Source organism: Eriocheir sinensis, chromosome 52, assembly GCF_024679095.1.
Source record: "Eriocheir sinensis breed Jianghai 21 chromosome 52, ASM2467909v1, whole genome shotgun sequence".
In the NCBI taxonomy this organism is placed as follows: Eukaryota; Metazoa; Arthropoda; class Malacostraca; order Decapoda; family Varunidae; genus Eriocheir; species Eriocheir sinensis.
In genome coordinates, this window is record NC_066560.1 from 4,564,756 (window position 1) to 4,581,504 (window position 16,749).

A 16,749-nucleotide genomic window follows, 5' to 3' on the forward strand; every position below is an offset into this window, starting at 1 on the left:
CGATGCCACTGTGTGAAGGTATCCACTGAAGGTGGGGGCCCATCTGCCCCCGGAGGTCAGCTGTTCCAGAAGTGAGTGGATAGTGAAGCATAGTGTGTGGGGTGTGTGAGGTCTGTGGGTGGAGAGGAGTTGGAGGGCAGTGAGGGAGTCTGTGAAGAGGGAAACTGGTTGGTGTGGGGGGAGTGTTGTGGCAGCATTGAGGTCCTCCCTGATGGCAGAGAGCTCTTCCCCCAGGAGGGTGATGTGAGGCTGGAGCCTCCAGTTGGTGAAGGTGTGTAAGGCCAGGAGGTAGATGGCTGCACTGGTGGAGGGGGGGAGGGGATGTGTGAGCCATCTGTGAAAATGAAATAGGTGTCCTTGTATTTAGTGGAGAGAAGGGAGAGGAAGAGGGCCTTCCCCTGGTGCTGCTGTCCTCCGGGGTGCGGGTGCGGTGTTCCTTGGCATAACTTAACAGGCGCCAGGTGACGTGTGGCGGCCCTGGTGTCAGCCTAAAGCCCTACATGGGGTTAATGAAGAAGGAGAGTTACCTCTTGTGAAGTTAATACTTACATTATGGATTCTTTTTAGGTTCCTGAATGCAATGCAGTAATGAATGACCTCTGGAAAATAGAATGTGGGGCCCTCCTGTTAGGTAGGTTAGGTTAAGTTTGGCGAGTTCAAATTTATACAGCATGTGGTGTTGGCTGGGGAAATACGCAGCACGGGACGGGACTGGGCAACGGCGGGGGTGGTTGCAAAAGTACAAATTTGTAAATGCTAAAAACAAGGGATGGATGTAACCTTCCTTACCTCTACACCACCTCCCCTAACTCCTGGCCTGGGCTCTCTTATTCTCCTGAGACAGTCCTTATCATGCACACCTAGACTTGCCACTCCATACCATCCACATGGCCCCTCCTCAGCACATTCTCATTGTTCTTGCCATCCCATCCTGTCAATGTGTGTTCACTCTTAGCCAAGGCCACATCACTACCTCGTTCTGTGGCTATGTGTTTCTGATGTACAAGTCAGATCTGGTAAAAGTACATTTCTTTTATTCTCATTTATGCCCTTCTTACGTTTCCACATCTGGTTTGTATCTAGTTATGTTCAGTAAAATATTTCTTGCAATTTAGGGGGTAAAAATCTTGTTTTGTGTTATGATATCCACAGTAAAGACAATAAGTGTGTAACATGCAGTAGTTTGTCCAAGGTATTTACTAATTCTATTGATTTTATTATCTGCATTTTCTAGGTTTTTATTTGCTCCTTACTGAATGATCCTAAGCATGTGTGTCAGGGATGGACTCCTTGTTGAGGATAGTAAAACAACAGGTAGAAGTTCACTCTTCATTTAAAACAAAACAAAACAAAACAAAAAACATGACTTTGGCTCTTAAGTTTACAGTCTGGCTAGAAATGGCACTGTGGCAACACTGTGGGTGCCGCCCCCAGCCTCGTGTGGATGCCAGGACTCGGCACTGCCCGGCTCCCCTATGAAGACTCATGTCAGAGTTTAATCATTTGGCCAATTTTTTATAGTCAAGTTTAGGGGTCACTGTTAACTTGGAAATCACTTTCTTCAACGATCACATCAATTCCTTAGTTTTAGGGGTGTTGACTTACATAAATGGACTTTTACACGAGCATATATTTGACCAGCACAACTTGAGTGCTGAAGTCTGTCCTTTGTCCCTGCAGTGGGTGGTGGGTGGCAGCAGCCGTGGCACACACCCCACCCTAGGCCGAGGGTTGGTCTTCCCTGTGGTGACTGGCACCAGACGTGCACGTTGGTGATGCTTGTGTGCAACCAATTCTTTAGAGAAAAGGTAATGTTTTGCTGTGGTCATGATGTGTATCAGTTTACTTTCCTGCTTTGGAAGTTTTAGCAAAGAAGATTCACTAATTTCCTTGTTTTGGTTTATGATTTTAAATTTCTCATTTGCAAATAAATGGGTAAATCAGTAGTTGAGAAACTAAAGTTTGATCATAAATGCCTTGAAGCAAACTGCATTCAATAACAAAGAGGGACTCTCAGAGCTGAATATAGGTGAAGGGCAGCAGTGTAGCGTGTTCCTCTGATTGGAACAGACAGACAGACAGCAGTACATCTTGGCCTCTGTAGAAGAGAGGTCAGAGAGAGTACCACAATGTTTCCTTCAAATCATTTATAATGCAAATACAGAGATGAAAGCATTTCTGCAGGTTTTCAAAATAAATTATTTGAATGAAATATTAAGGCACTCTGCCTCACAGCTCTCCAGTCAGAGGTGCAGCGGTGGCCCACACTTGCATGGACCTTGGAGAGTCCCTCATTTATCCTGAAAACAATCAAGTCTCCTGTTTTGCAAAATTTCTGTCAGCAAAATAAATTAAATACAGCAGCAGAATATAAGACTTGAGAAACCCAAAAGAAAAGCAGAAAGATCAGCTTTCAGTGAAATTTCCTTTGGGTGTTTGAGCACATCACTCAAGAGTTTTGATTGAAAATATGTTCCCATGCACAACATAAAGAAAGGTCATCCTGGGAGTAATACTAATAGAGGACACCCTTGTGCTGTTCATGATATAAAAAATATAAATTTGATTCTTTCTTGCAGCTGTGAAAGGACTTTTCTCATTTGGCCCATTGGAGAAAATAATTGAATAATCTTGACATTACATCGCCTCCCAGGGGGAGAACCCTTGCCCTCGGAAAATTCATTGTTATTCTTTTTACGTAGCTAAGTTTAGTATGCTGAGCATTACTTAATGTAAAAACTTGGCCACAATAGAATGCCCACTGTTAGCATGACCAAGTCCTCCGTGTTCCTGTTTAGTGATGCCAAACACACTGACAGGTTACTCATCACAGAGTTGAGAGTGTGGCGATGCCTGAAGCAGCAGCAACGTCTGGGAGTCCATGCCTCAAGAACAAGGTCATTGGATGTAAAAACGAGTTGAAGGCAAACGGAAATCAGAAGGAAAGGGCAGTTTGCAACGCTTGTTTCCAGTGTTTCCGCTCGCATAGCAAAGCTCCTCTTTATACTTAAGAATTTTTGCTGTGTGGGTATCATGCTGGACAAGCCCATTCCCAGAAGAGACTGCCTCTTGCAATCACCACAGCATGCCTGCCCCAAACAGCACAGGAGGGAGCGGCACAGTGAGCCTGGTCGGTGCCAGCTGTTGCCGCTCCCTGGTGGTGAGTAGTGACCCAGAACACTGAGCCTTGTGTTTGGCATCACCTGTAGTGAAACACTTGCCTACAGACACACTTTTGTCAGATTAAAGTATGTGGATGAAGACAGTTTCGATATTATATTAAAAATAATTTATTTGAATGGAGTAAACTTTTCAACCAAGTTTTAACCACTTTCACAGCACACTTTTGCTTGGTGTTGGAGTGCTGTCAATCCACTTCAGATGTACAATAATAGAGCAAGTGAGGCTAACAATCTCTACTCTTTCCTCTGCATTTTCAGATAAATAAGAAAACAAGAACATGTCTTCCCAAGCTTCTTAAGGCTACGCATAATACTATAGGTGTGGTACAGGATAAATGGGGTAGGAAAATATCTGCCTGTGTTCTGCTCCTCCTCCTAATGCAAGAGATTGGCAAGTTTGTATTCTTTCAAGGTTCTGGTACACTGTTGAATGCATTAATTTTTCACCAGTTTTTTTTTTTGTTTATTCAAATAAACTTTTCACAGTGTGGCAAAACTGAGCATGAAGGCTTAACTTGTTGTGTTCAGATGTATTATGCTAATAGAAATGAAACGTGCCTTTCCAGGTTTTAATAAGGATAAGTGAGCAGTAAATTCCAGTGAAGTAACATGCCTCTTTTGGCAACAAAAACTTTGTAAATTAGAAAAAAGTCTGTATTTAACATTATTGCACTATATTTAAGCCTGCATACATGTAATCCCTTCCCCTGTGAACACAAATGCTAACCTCAAATTACTTACATAATTACAAGCCAATGTTGACCATGAAAGAGTGTGTATTTTAGGAGGAAGTGCAGTGATGAGCAAGCAGACTGATGGTTTGTGTGGTATTTACACTGAATGAAATGATGAAACTTCCTACGCATCACAGTCTTGCAGTTTGGAGTCCCTTCCACCAAACAGCAGTTGGCACTCCGTCCCCTTCAGTGAGTTCGTGGCTGCCACCTCAGTGTTACACTTTGCCCTGGACAGGCTGAGGGAGAAAAAAAAAAAAGTTCACTTAGTTTGACAACTAAACTTCTCTTTCACAGTCTGTAGCAGCCACACGAGTAGTGGTCCACTGACTGAGGTTCCAGACCATCACTCTGACAAAGGACTCGCTTGATCCACTTTTCTATTGCTAGTGTCAGTGCTGTCTCACTGGCCAGCAACTGCAGCGCCTCTGGCCTGAACCTTGACACTTGAGCAGTGCTGTCCTAGCCTCTGGGGGGCCAGGATCAGCAGGGGACTTGGTCTGGCGGTAAGTGGACGGGGCAGGACCACACACGAGACACACTGCATAAGGCACGTGGAAGAGAGTCACCGCTGCTGCCACCATCATTTTCTCCGCACGCCGGACGGTGGGAGGTCCACTAGCCTGTTGCTGGAGCCAGGCGTGAAGAAGCCCAGCTTGAGCAAGGTGTCCGTGACCCGGCCGACCAGCGGCTCACGGAACCGCCAGATGGTGGTGTCCAGGATGGTGTGGTTCTTGTACTCCTGAGAGCAGGACTTCTTAAGGGTGTTGACACAGTCGGCACGGTAGTGCTGGAGGTGCGCGTCCTCAGTGTCCACGGCGTAGGAGGAGCAGCTGCCACCGAGGCAGGCCAGCGGGAAGTGATTGTGCAGCGTGAGGACGCGCTCCGGGTCATGGAAGCACTTGACGTACTGGCCCGGCTTGGTGTAGTTGACGGAGCGGTAGACGTGCTGCAGCATGTGCATGTAGTGCGGGATCTCCCGGAACCAGCCGTGGGAGTGGCGCATGGTGTCCATGAAGTAGACATTCCTCACGTTGTAGGACGCCCGAGGCTCCTTCTTGGTCTTGAGGGCCTTGGGCACCACGATGTCCATGAGGCTCTTCCAGGACATGGAGCTCTTGGGCATGATGATCTCATCAGTGTCCAGCAGCGCGATGTAGCGGTAGCGATACATGTTCTTGTAGAGGCAGTCGTTGTATGGGATGAGCTCATTCTGCCTCTTGTTGGTGACCTTGGACTTGAGGTACATGTGGAGCAGTCCCGGGATGTTGGGCTGCTCCCCAGGCAGGGTCAGCTTGGTCAACTCCACACGTCCCAATGCCTCGTAGTGCTGCAGCACCTTTGAGATGTTGGGGTGCACCTCCAGGTCATACAGGAACACCTTATTGGCACCCAGTACGTGCAGCATCTCCAGCCACTCCACCAGGCGGACACTCAGGTCGTCATGGAGGAAGTCCAGGCCCTTGACACACACGGCAAAGTCTTCCTTCTGCCCGTTGGGGGGCTGATTGTAGATGACCCTGAGGTTGGTGGTGGCCATGTCGCATGGCCGCTCCACCAGCGACACTGACTGTGGCACAAGGTGGCGGTGGCCGGGGGGCACCTGGCACCCTATGAGGTATGGCTGGAAGAGCCCATTCTTGTAGTTTCCCCATTTCTTGTACCAAATGTACTTGTACTCCCACACCTTGGCAAAGACTGGCTCCTTGTAGTCCTCAAACCAGAGCTGGCAGAAGGTCTTGACCTTGGGCTCCAACCGGTCAATCATGCCCAGTACGCGGATGACAGGCTTCATGGCCACCAGCGTTCGGTTGTCGTAGTAGGCGCCGTACAGGTGGAAGGTGCCGTTGCTGGTCTTGAGGGTCTGCCAGTACATGTTGTTGAAGCTCAGCTCATAGAGTGAAGGGAACTTGGCGCATGTCTTGTTCTTGGAGATCACCGTCCCCTTGTGCTTGTGCCAGTAGATGATGGGCAGGTTGGGGATCTTGGCCTGGATCTGCTCGGCCAGGTCCTGATCTGAGAGTGACGGCGAACGGTCCACCGATGGCTCCTGCTCCAGGGGATTGAACTCCGTGGTGGCATTGGGGGCTGACTCTGTGGTGGCGAAGGGAGGCGCTCGTGTCTCAACGATCTTCTGCAGCAGCAGCCGCCCGGTGCCTCCGTGTGCAAACCCTGCCTCCTCTTGGCCCGAAAACCTGCCGGGAGACAAACCGTTAGGAAGGGACACATAGTTGAATTTCCCTCAAATAACCACATATTATTATTAAACACCATGTGATGTTAAGTTATCTAATGTAGTTATTCTTGTGGCAGGGAACTTCCCCTACTACTGGAGAGAGAGAGAGAGAGAGAGAGAGAGAGAGAGAGAGAGAGAGAGAGAGAGAGAGAGAGAGAGAGAGAGAGAGAGAGAGGGGGGGGCTCCTTTATGTGGCTGGGGGGTTATGTGCCTGTGGGGTGTGTCAACATGCTGTGGGGTTACATCCTGTGGGCCCCGTGGCATGAGATGAGAGAGAGAGAGAGAGAGAGAGAGAGAGAGAGAGAGAGAGAGAGAGAGAGAGAGAGAGAGAGAGAGAGAGACTTATTTCCTCATTCCATGAATAGAATTTGACTTGGTTTAGTATTCATGGAGTGTATGGTGCAGTGGTTTGCATGCCTAGCTATTAATCCATGGACCCGGATCCCAGCCCAGGCAGTTGGCATACAGGTCACTCTGCTGTTTCATCCTCCCTTTCAGGCTGGTGGATGATTGAGTACCTGGGAAGTGAAACTGTGGCAATCCTGGGTTTCACATTGGTCAGTGTCCTGGGGTGAAGTGCTCTTTGATTTCTTTCCACCACAGGCTCAAGGGCCAGTGGGACAGAGGTGAGCACTGCAGCCACATATGCACCCAACTCTACCTTTACCTTTAATATTTATTTATTTTTATTTATTTATATTTTTATGTGCCAGCTTATAGCGCCGGTAGACTTTCTTGAGGGGCCTGGATGGTAGTTGGCCCCAGCCTGTCATGGCGCAGGCAAGTGTTTTATAGTGGCGCCATCTTTTCTTGGCTCATGCTGCCCCCCGGAGCTCATTCTTGATTCACTTGGACGGTTTCCTCTAAAGTCCTGGTTGATGGTGGTCTTCAGGACAGCATGTGGGTAGTCTTAAGCCACTTTGTGGTGACTGAAACATCCCAGGTGGTAGCAGCGGATTCGAACCCGCGTCGTCCATCACGCGGTGAATGTGGGGCCCGCACGCTAACCACTCAGCCACCGCCTACCTGCTGAATTTGCTAAGCTGCGCATGGCCTTGATGCTCATCTCGATCTCATTGCCCCTTGAGCCTGTGACTGAAAGAACCCAATACCATGAGACACAGGACAAGTGTGACACCTTCATTACCACAGATTACCTTCCCCAGGTACCCTTTTATGGACCGGCCTGAAGGGAAAGACAGATAGTTGGGTGAGCTGACTGCTGAGTACCATCATGTTGGTACTTGGCATGCTAACCACTACACCACAAAGGTGTGTAATGGTACTTAAATTGGTATAATAATTCATTGCATCAGTTACCTTTTTCTGGATTATAATTCTCCAGACTGAAATTAATGATTTTTTCTTGATTTTCAGATACAAGTAAAAGTCCTTTAGGAAATGGTGAAGGTGTCAGGTAAGTTCTTGATGTGTTTTTGCATTCTTAAGATCTTTTTCATCAATATTTAAGTACAGTGTGATAAGCCAAGGTGCGGCCCTGCTTCTATGATGCCATGCTCCCTAAGCTAATGAGTCAGAACACATCAAATTAAGTTATCGTTGCTTATAAGTTATTAACAATTTTTTTTAAACATTTATATAAATAAAGTAACATTAAAGGGTTCAGCCTTAAACCATTATTTCTCCTTGAGCTCCAAGAAGACATTTGTAATAACCTGTATAAAAGTATAACAATAAAGGAATTATCAAGGATTAATTTGTCATTACTCCTTGAGTCATCACCAACTGTGAGCATATATCAACATCATTTGATAACTAGACCACATGCAGGGCTCACAAAGTCTTGGTGCACACTGCCTGTACTGCCTCTGCCAGCTGCCAAGTACCATTTCCATAAGTACTCATCAGTAAAATTGATCCAAGATGTAAAGAAAAAAAATAAATAAATAAAAAGCTGTATAAAAACATACTACTAAATATTTTGGCATTAGTTGGTGCTTGTGTCTGAGCTCAAGTCATGTGCACTGCTCACAATTCAAGTACTAACTGGAATGGTACAACTTTCTGAATGTATCCTAAACAAGTTGCCGGCTATTCCTGCAGCGTCCACACTGTGTGACTTGAAAGTAAATTGAAGCGCTGCCACTGATATCATGAACAGGACTGAATTTGCTGACTGCACTTACTGTCGTCTAAACTGGTGTAAATATTGAATTGGTAAACCTTAACCTCTAATTGCAGGCGGAAATATTGGTGGATTTCGCAAAAGGACGAGTGTCCCGCGTCATCCTTTTATGTCGTTTATTAAATGAGTTTTTACAAGAAATGTACTTAAAAAAACACAGCTATTTTTTGTGTTCTCCAGAGGCACCCCTTAGATTTTTTTTGCGTCCTTTAGGAGTTAAGGGCAAGTCTAGGGTTGAGTTTTCTGTGGACACATTTTCTAGGGATTAAAGTTACTTCTTGATAAAGCATGTCATGGAGGAATGAATTTTTGCATGTAAGTAACTAGCTTTGACACGAGTTTACAAGGCATTTCCGTTATTCGAGCCATGGGTGTTGTGCATGCATGGCTGCCTCCAGTCCTACCCAATAAGGTGGTTAACAAATTTAGTGACCACTCAGCACTGTGCATCATTCAGTGGGTTGGGTGCTCGCCTCACCGGTTCAATCCTGGCTCACAGCGGTTTCTTAGGAAGAGTGGTGGTGCTCTCCTGTAACCCTGGCTATACATGGAGTTGGCTACCTAGCTCTGGGGATCCTTTCATCACCTTTTAGAATACAAAATAGTTAACACCATTCAAAATTTGGTCAAACTTGAAAGTAGAATATGAAATTTCAGTCAGTAACAAATGAAAAACTAAGAGGCGCGTCCCTTCACCCACCCGCTGACTCCACCCTGAGAGTCAACCCTGGCAAGCCTCCACTTATGAAATGACTAAAAAAACCAGTCAACTTTATTAACAATGAAAGAATGCATACAGCAGGATCAAATCACCTTCCATTACGCGGAGATCCACTCTGAGAAACCTGTTAGCTACACCTGACATGAGCCCAACCACTGAGGAGAGAGAGGCTGTGTGCTGGAGGCAACTTGGGAGGAAGTGACTGAAGGTCCACCAAACACTTGACATGCACCCCGTACCCTGCCCACCCTGATGGAACACTAATGGGAAGGCTGCAGGGGAGCCAACCATACCAAACACACACACACACACAGGGCCAGTCTTACAGTCCAGTCGAGCACGTTTGTAAGCTCCCCAACCAAACACAAAACACGACAAAAATTCCTTGTATAGTTTTTTTTTTTTTTTTTTTTACAGCAGAGGAGTCAGTTCAAGGACATAAAAAAAGATAACAAATGTGAAAAAAAACACTATACAAGGAATTTTCGTCGTGTTTTGTGTTTGGTTGGGGAGCTTACAAATGTGCTGGACTGGACTGTAAGACTGGCCCACACACACACACACACACCACAGCAGACGCACACCCACCTGAAGACGAGGTAGCAAAGGGAGCACCACAGCAGCAGGAGGTAGACCCCTCGACGCAGGGCTCTCGTGGGACACCAGCGAAACATCCGCCGTGCCGCCCCCATCACAGCCGCCACGGCCGCCCCGCCACCCTCTGCAAGAAAGGACGGGGTTAGGAACAAGATGGACAAAGCACTACAGGCAACTACTTGGATCCCCACTGTTTATAGGGAACCACAACTAGTATATCAATCAACAGGTTTAGGAACAAGCTTGGAGTCTGTTTGCAGGTGCACACAATTATTCTTTAGTCTAATTATAGGAACAATAATTTTAGGGACAAGTGGTACAGGCAAATATTAGACCCCTGCTGTTTATAGGGACCCACAAATATCAACTGAAGAAATTAAGAACTTAGTGTTAATAAAAGCAAATAGTTGGAGCCTCTCTCTGTCTAGGGGCTCACAACTGCTCCTGCTATGGGTTTCAGAGGCCATGTTATATTGTTTTTCAGGGATAATGTTTTACCAGAGTGTTGGATAAGGATGATAATATGGGAGGGCATGTATCAGACCTCGCCCTATCTTTGTCATATATGATTTGTTAACAAGATGTGATTAACCCCTTGACTGCGGATTTCCTATAAGAAGACGTCACCAAGCTAGAGGAATGGAACAAAAAGTGGCTGCTACAATTCAGTGAATAAAAATATAAAGTCCTGCACCTTGGGAGGGTAAATCCAGCACACCAATACCTCATGGGAAACACTCCACTATCCACCACAGAGGCAGAGAAAGACCTGGGACTATATGTTACCAGGCTACCAGTGAAGGCCAAATCCGTGCTAATCGCAGCGGACGGGCTAAGGCACTTACAAGAGGCACATAATGATAAAACCTTGCATATTCAGTACTTTCTCATTACCTCAGAACATAAAGAACATTGACATTACCGATACTTTAATACAATGGGAGACTTTCAACATTAACTCTATGCACTAAATTGGGAGCACTGCACTTTCCCTCGCTTACCATTACCCTACATATACACACAATAAGGTAATAATGACAGGTAACAATAGTAACAAGCCTACATTAGGGGTTTCACTTGGGTCCTAGCTTCGACTAGTAGAATTGCCACTATTATTAAGGAAGAGTGCGAGGTAGCTGTTACCTGTATCCTGTATCATGAAGAACTAATTAGACTGAGATCAGCTCCTGTACACCTGTTATTGCCTTCTGCTGATGTCATGGGCTTGGTATTGACACACACACACACACACACACACACACACACACACACACACACACTATACACACATTGGCGTCAGCAATATTCCGTGCACACTCGGAGCTTCTTTTAATTGGGCCGCTGATTGACTCCTCACGGTCCTTTGCGAGGCGCGGAAAAAGCTGAATTTCGTTTGCCAGATATTTTCAGACGCTCGTAAAAGGCGGCAAATGCGATCCTCAGCCTTACGAGAAAAGAAAAAAAAAATACTGAAGCTAAGGAAAGAGATGTGTCATTAAGTTTCATGAATCTATAGGAGACATAAATTACAGCATTCATAAGAGAAAATATATCACAAAATCTATAGGAAAAAGATTTATTGCGGAATATATAGGAGGAGATAGTAGGTACAGAATCTTTAAGACGCTAATTACTTCAATCATCATCATTAGCACCATTATTAGGCAATCTCTCTCTCTCTCTCTCTCTCTCTCTCTCTCTCTCGTGTGTGTGTGTAACACGTATAATCATAGTGCGGCTGAGAGAGAGAGAGAGAGAGAGAGAGGTGGTGGGGGCTCCTCGTCACCTAATCAAGCAAGACCGATAGGATAAGTTAGACGGATTTTGGTGTGTCCTGAGAGAGAGAGAGAGAGAGAGAGAGAGAGAGGATAGTTAGGCTTACGATCTATTACCAAAGAGAAAGGAGAGGAGAGGAAGAGAAACGAGAGAAAATGGCAGAGCAGGAAATAGGGAACGAAAGTAGAGAAAAGAAAGGAGAGAATAGACAGAGGAAAGATGACAGGAAGGGAGAGGATATAAATGATAGGAAGAAAATAAGAAAGAAGGAGAAGAAAAAGTTGAAGGCAACGAGCGAATACCTTATGGCAACTATGAGAGAGAGAGAGAGAGAGAGAGAGAGAGAGAGAGAGAGAGAGAGAGAGAGAGAGAGAGAGAGAGAGAGAGAGAGAGAGAGAGAGAGAGAGAGAGAGAGAGAGAGAGAACAAGATTACCTACATACCTAGCTACCTACCTTACCCTACTTTACGACCTATTACCAAAAAGAAAGAAGAGAAAAAGGAGAAGAGAGGAGGGAGACGAGAGGAAAGATGATTAAACAGAAGAGAAAAGAGGACAAGAATAAAAAAAAGTAAAAAGAAGACGATAAAGGAGAAGAGAGAGACAAGGAGAGAGAAGAAGAGAGGACAAAAAAAAAAAAAAAAAAAAAAATTGAGAGAAAAAAAAAAAAAAGGATACATATGAGAAAGGAGAAGAGAGAAGACAAGGGAGGGAGACGAGAAGAGGGGAAAGAGGAATGAATAGGAGAGAAAAAAAGACGAAAATTGAATAGAGAGGAAAAAAAAGGAAGAGGATACATATGAGAAAGGAGAGGAAGGAAGAAGAGAAAAAGGAGAACAGATAAGAGAGGAACGAAAAATGGACTGAAGAGAAAAAGAAAACGACGAGAATTAAATAAAGAAGGGAAAAATAAGGAAGAAGATACCTATGAGCCATCACCAAAGGGAAAGGAGAAGGAAAAAAAAGAGAAAAAAGAAGAAGAAAGAGAAATGGACAGAAAAGAGAAAGAGGAAAAGACGAGAATTAAATAAAGAGGGAAAAAAAAGGAAGAAGATACCTACAAGCCATCACCAAAGGGAAAGGAGAGGAAAAAATCAGAAAAAAAGTTGAATAGAGAAGAAAGAGAAATGGACAGAAAAGAAAAAAAAAAGACGAGAATTAAATAAAGAGGGGAAAAAAAGGAAGAAGATACCTATGAGCCATCACCAAAGGGAAAGGAGAGGAAAAAATCAGAAAAAAAGGAGAATAGAGAAGAGAGGAAAGAGAAATGGACAGAAAAGAAAAAAAAAAGAAAAAAGACGAGAATTAAATAAAGAGGGGAAAAAAAGGAAGAAGATACCCACGAACCATCACCAATCAGATCACAGCCTCTTTCAAACCATCGGACCCGCCGCCCACAGACTCCGAGTTCCCGGCCAAGTTAGGGAGCTCAGAGGCCGCTAACGAGAGACTGAATATTCATCAGCTCCGAGCCGACCCACAATTGGCCATCCTTTGATCCTTTGGTTTTCATAGACTACTGAAGAAGGGCGACGGAAGGAGGTGAAGGAGGCGGAAGAGGACGTAGGAGGAGGCTTATAGGATCAGGTTGGAGGAGGAGGTGTAGGAGGAGGAGGAGGAGGCGGAGGTAGGAAAAAAAGATTGAAAAAGGAGGAGTACTGCTAATGTAAGGCGGCTTTTATAGGGCACTGAAGGAGGAAGAGGCGTAGGAGAAAGGGGCGTAGGAGACGGAGGAAGGAAAAAAAAGATTGAAAAAGGAGGAGTACTGCTAATGTAAGGCGGCTTTTATAGGGCACTGAAGGAGGAGAAAGAGGAGGAGGAGGAGGAGATAAAAGAGAGAAGAGGATAAAGACGAAAATGTGAGCAAGAAAAGGAGTAAGAGCGAAAAAAAAACGAAAGAAATAAAATAAGGAGAGAATGACATACGGGAAAGAAATGTAATGATGTAAAATTGTAGATGAAGAAAACAAGAAAAAAAGACGAAGTAGAAGAACAAGATAATGAGGAGAGGGAGGAGGAATAAGAAGAGGAGGAGGAAAAAATACGAGCAAGGAGAGAGTGACATAAGGGAGATAAATATAAAGGTGTAGATGAAGAAAAAGAAGACGAAAAACAAGAACAAGAAGAAAATGATGATGATGATGATGATGATGAGGAGGAGGAGGAGGAACAACACCCAGCTATCCCTTCACGTCCAGTCACCCCGCCACCTGATGTCACCTGAAGAACACCTGCGAGGGCTTGATGAGGCGAGTCAGGCGGGCGGCGACACTCAGCACAGGTAACACACGCTAATTAGGCTCACCTGGCGCCCCGGAACACTAATTAAGGTCATTATACATCATTATATTCCCCCCTCCCTTTCCTCTCTCCCTCCCTCCCTTCCTTCCTCGCTCGACCCCTTTCCTTCCTTTTCGCTCTCCTCCTCACTCTTCTCTCTTTTCCCTCTCTCTCTTTTTATTTTATTTATTTAAACGACTCGACACTTTATAATGCCAAAACCCTATTCACAACAACTATGGCTATCTATGGCAGTGTATACATTTCTTACAAAAAAATACAATACTATATTACTGTTTTATACAACAATATACGGCTTGTTAGTTCGGAGATATATGGGGTGTGCATTTCCTGGGCCTTGTACTTCCCTCTCCCCATTTCCTCCTTTATCTCTCATTTATAATTATCTGGTTTGCTCTTTCTCCTTCTCCCCTTCCCTTCTCTTCCTCTTTTTCCCTCCCTTCTGCCTCTCTACCATACCCATCCTTTTCCTCCCTTTTCTCTCCGCTCTTCCTTCCCTCTCCCTTCCTCCCTCCCTTCCTTGCTTCCTCCTCTTCATCCCTTCCTCCTTTCCTCCATTCCTCCCCCGCCTCCTATCCTCCACTTCCCTTCCTTCTCTGTCCTCCATTTCCTTTCCCTTCCTCCCCTCCACCTCCCCCTTCCCTTCCTCTCCACCCACCTCCCTCTCCCCTTCCTTCCCTCCATCCCTCACCCCTTTCCTTCCTTTCTTTCATCCGCTCTTCCCTTCCCTCCTCTTTCCCTTTTCCTTTCTTCTCTTTCCTTCGTCCCTTTTCTCCCTTTCTTCTCTTCCTTCTCTTTCCTTCCCTCATCCTCTTCCTCCCCTTCCTATATTCCTCCTCCCTCTTAAAGAATCGATCGAGTGTCCCAGCCTATGATATCGATGTTGTTGTTTGTGATGGTAGTGGTGCTTCTACTACTACTACTACTACTACTACTACTACTACTACTACGACTACTAGTATCACTGCTGCTGCTTTCATTAACACTATCTTCTTCCTATCTAGCATTTTTCCTCCTCCCATCTCCTCTTTTTCCCTCTTCCCCTTTTCTCTTTCTCTCTCTGTCTTCCCCTCTTCTTCATTTAGCACTTTCATTCGTGTATACATCTCTCTCTCTCTCTCTCTCTCTCTCTCTCTCTCTCTCTCTCCCCTTTTTTCCCACGCCCTGTCCTTGTCCATTTCACCCTCTTCCCCTTCCTTCATCCTCCCTCTCTTCTATATTCTACGTCCTTGCTAGTCCCTTCTTCTCCCTCTTCCTCATTCACCTTTTCTCTCCTAGTTCCTCTTTCTCCTCTTTCGTTTTTTTTTTTTCACGCATTCTCCCATTTTCTCATTTTCTATCTACTTCCCATTCTCTTCCTTCTTTTCATACGTTAACCCTTTCATAGTTCTTCTCTTCCTCCTCTCTTTCGCTCTTTTCTCCGCATCTTCTCTTTTTTTTTTATATTTTACGTTCTTCCTGTTTTCTCCTTTTCCTTTCCTTTTCCTTTTTTTTTTCACATATCACCCTTCTCTTTCTCTTCTTCCATTCCATACCGGCATCTACTCCTCCTCTTCCACCTCCTCCTCCTCCTCCTCTTCTCTCATCCTCATGTTTCTCTTCTCCCCTCTTCCTCTTCCTCCTCTTCCACATCTTCGCTTTTCTACTCCTCTTCCCCTTCCCCTCCCCTCACCCCCTCCCCTCCCTTCTCTTCCTCATCCTCAATACCTCCACTAATCAACTCGGAGGAATGTCACAGGTAAGCAAGGAAGGCCAGAGAAGGCAAGGCAAGGCAAGGCAAGGTAAGGTAAGGTAAGGCAAGGGAACGCCAGCCAGGTAACAAACGCTCGCACACCCACGGGTTCAAGGTCACAGGACTGCCCCGCGTACCCCAGTGTGACGTCAGGGGAGGGAGGGGAGAGGGGAGAGAGAAGGTGGAGGGAAGGGGGTGGAGGGAGAGGAAGGGGAGAGGGAGGAGGGTGGGAAGGAAGGGAAGGGGGAGGTGAGTGGAAAGAAAGAGGAGAGGGAGGTGGGTGGGGAGGAAGGGGAGAGGGAGGTGGGTGGGGAGGAAGGGGAGAGGGAAGAGGGTGGAGGGGGAATAAGGGAAGGGAAGGGAAGTGGAGGACAGAGAAGGAAGGGGAGTGGAGGATAGGAGGCAGGGGAGGAATGGAGGAGAGGAGGAAGGGATGAAGGGGATGAAGCAAGGGACGGAGAGAGGGAGGGAGAGGGAAGAAAGAGCGAAGGAGAGTGAGGGAGAGAAAAGGTAGAGGGATGGAAGGGAGGGAAAAAGAGAAAGAGAAGGAAAGGGGAGAAGGAGGAGCATACCAGATAATTATAAATGAGAGATAAAGGAGGAAATGGGGAGCTAAGATAGAGAGAATGGAGGGAGAGAAGGAAGAAGGGAAGGGAAGGCGAGAGGGGAAGGGAGGGAGGGAGGTGGAGAGGAAGGGGAGGATAGAGGTGATGTATTGAGGAGAGAGGGAAGAGGGAAGGGGAGGGAAAGAGGAGAGGGAGGGAAAAGAGAGAGGAAGGGCATGACGGTCAAGGCCAACATAGAAGAAGAAGAAGAAAAAAAGAAGATAGAGAAAAGTAAAAAAAAGAAAAGAATAGAAGAAGAAGAAGAAGAAGAAGAAGAAGAAGAAAAGATAAAGGAAAGAAAAGAAAAGGAAAAAAAAGGAAGTAAATGAAAAAGAAAAAGAAAAGAAGAAGTAGAAGAAAAGAAGAAGACGTAGAAGAGAAGAAGAAGAGAAAGAGGAGGAACAAAAAAAAAGTGAACAAGATCATGAACAAAAACAAACAAACAAACAAGAGAAAATAAAATAAGAAAACGATAACAAAAAAAAAATCGTAAGCAAAAAATAAAGAAAAATAAATAAATAAATAAAAGGTGCGACAGGTAAAGAGAAAAGTGGAACAGACTCAGAGAAGACAATAAGAGGAAGGTGATGAAGAGGAGGAGGAGGAGGAGGAGGAGGAGGAGGAGGAGGAGGAAGAGGAGGAGGAGCGACAAAAAGGAAGACGTGGAGGAAGAAGAAGAGGAGGAGGAGGAGGAGGAGGAGGAGGAGGAGGAGGAAGAG

At 45.5% G+C, this 16,749-nt stretch overlaps 1 protein-coding gene across 4 annotated transcripts in view; it reads right to left on the reverse strand.

Moving 5' to 3' along the window:
* Positions 1-1,315: 1,315 nt before the first annotated feature.
* LOC126982928 (uncharacterized) overlaps positions 1,316-16,749 on the reverse strand; it is a 44,815-nt gene continuing 29,381 nt past the window's right edge. For all 4 annotated transcript variants that reach the window (XM_050835206.1, XM_050835205.1, XM_050835207.1 and 1 more), the window contains exons 2-3: positions 9,608-9,740; positions 1,316-6,111 (exon numbers count right to left, since the gene is read on the reverse strand). In XM_050835206.1, the coding sequence (XP_050691163.1) occupies positions 4,500-6,111; positions 9,608-9,740 (1,745 nt within the window). In that variant the 3' untranslated portion in view covers positions 1,316-4,499. The remainder of the gene's footprint in view (positions 6,112-9,607; positions 9,741-16,749) is intronic.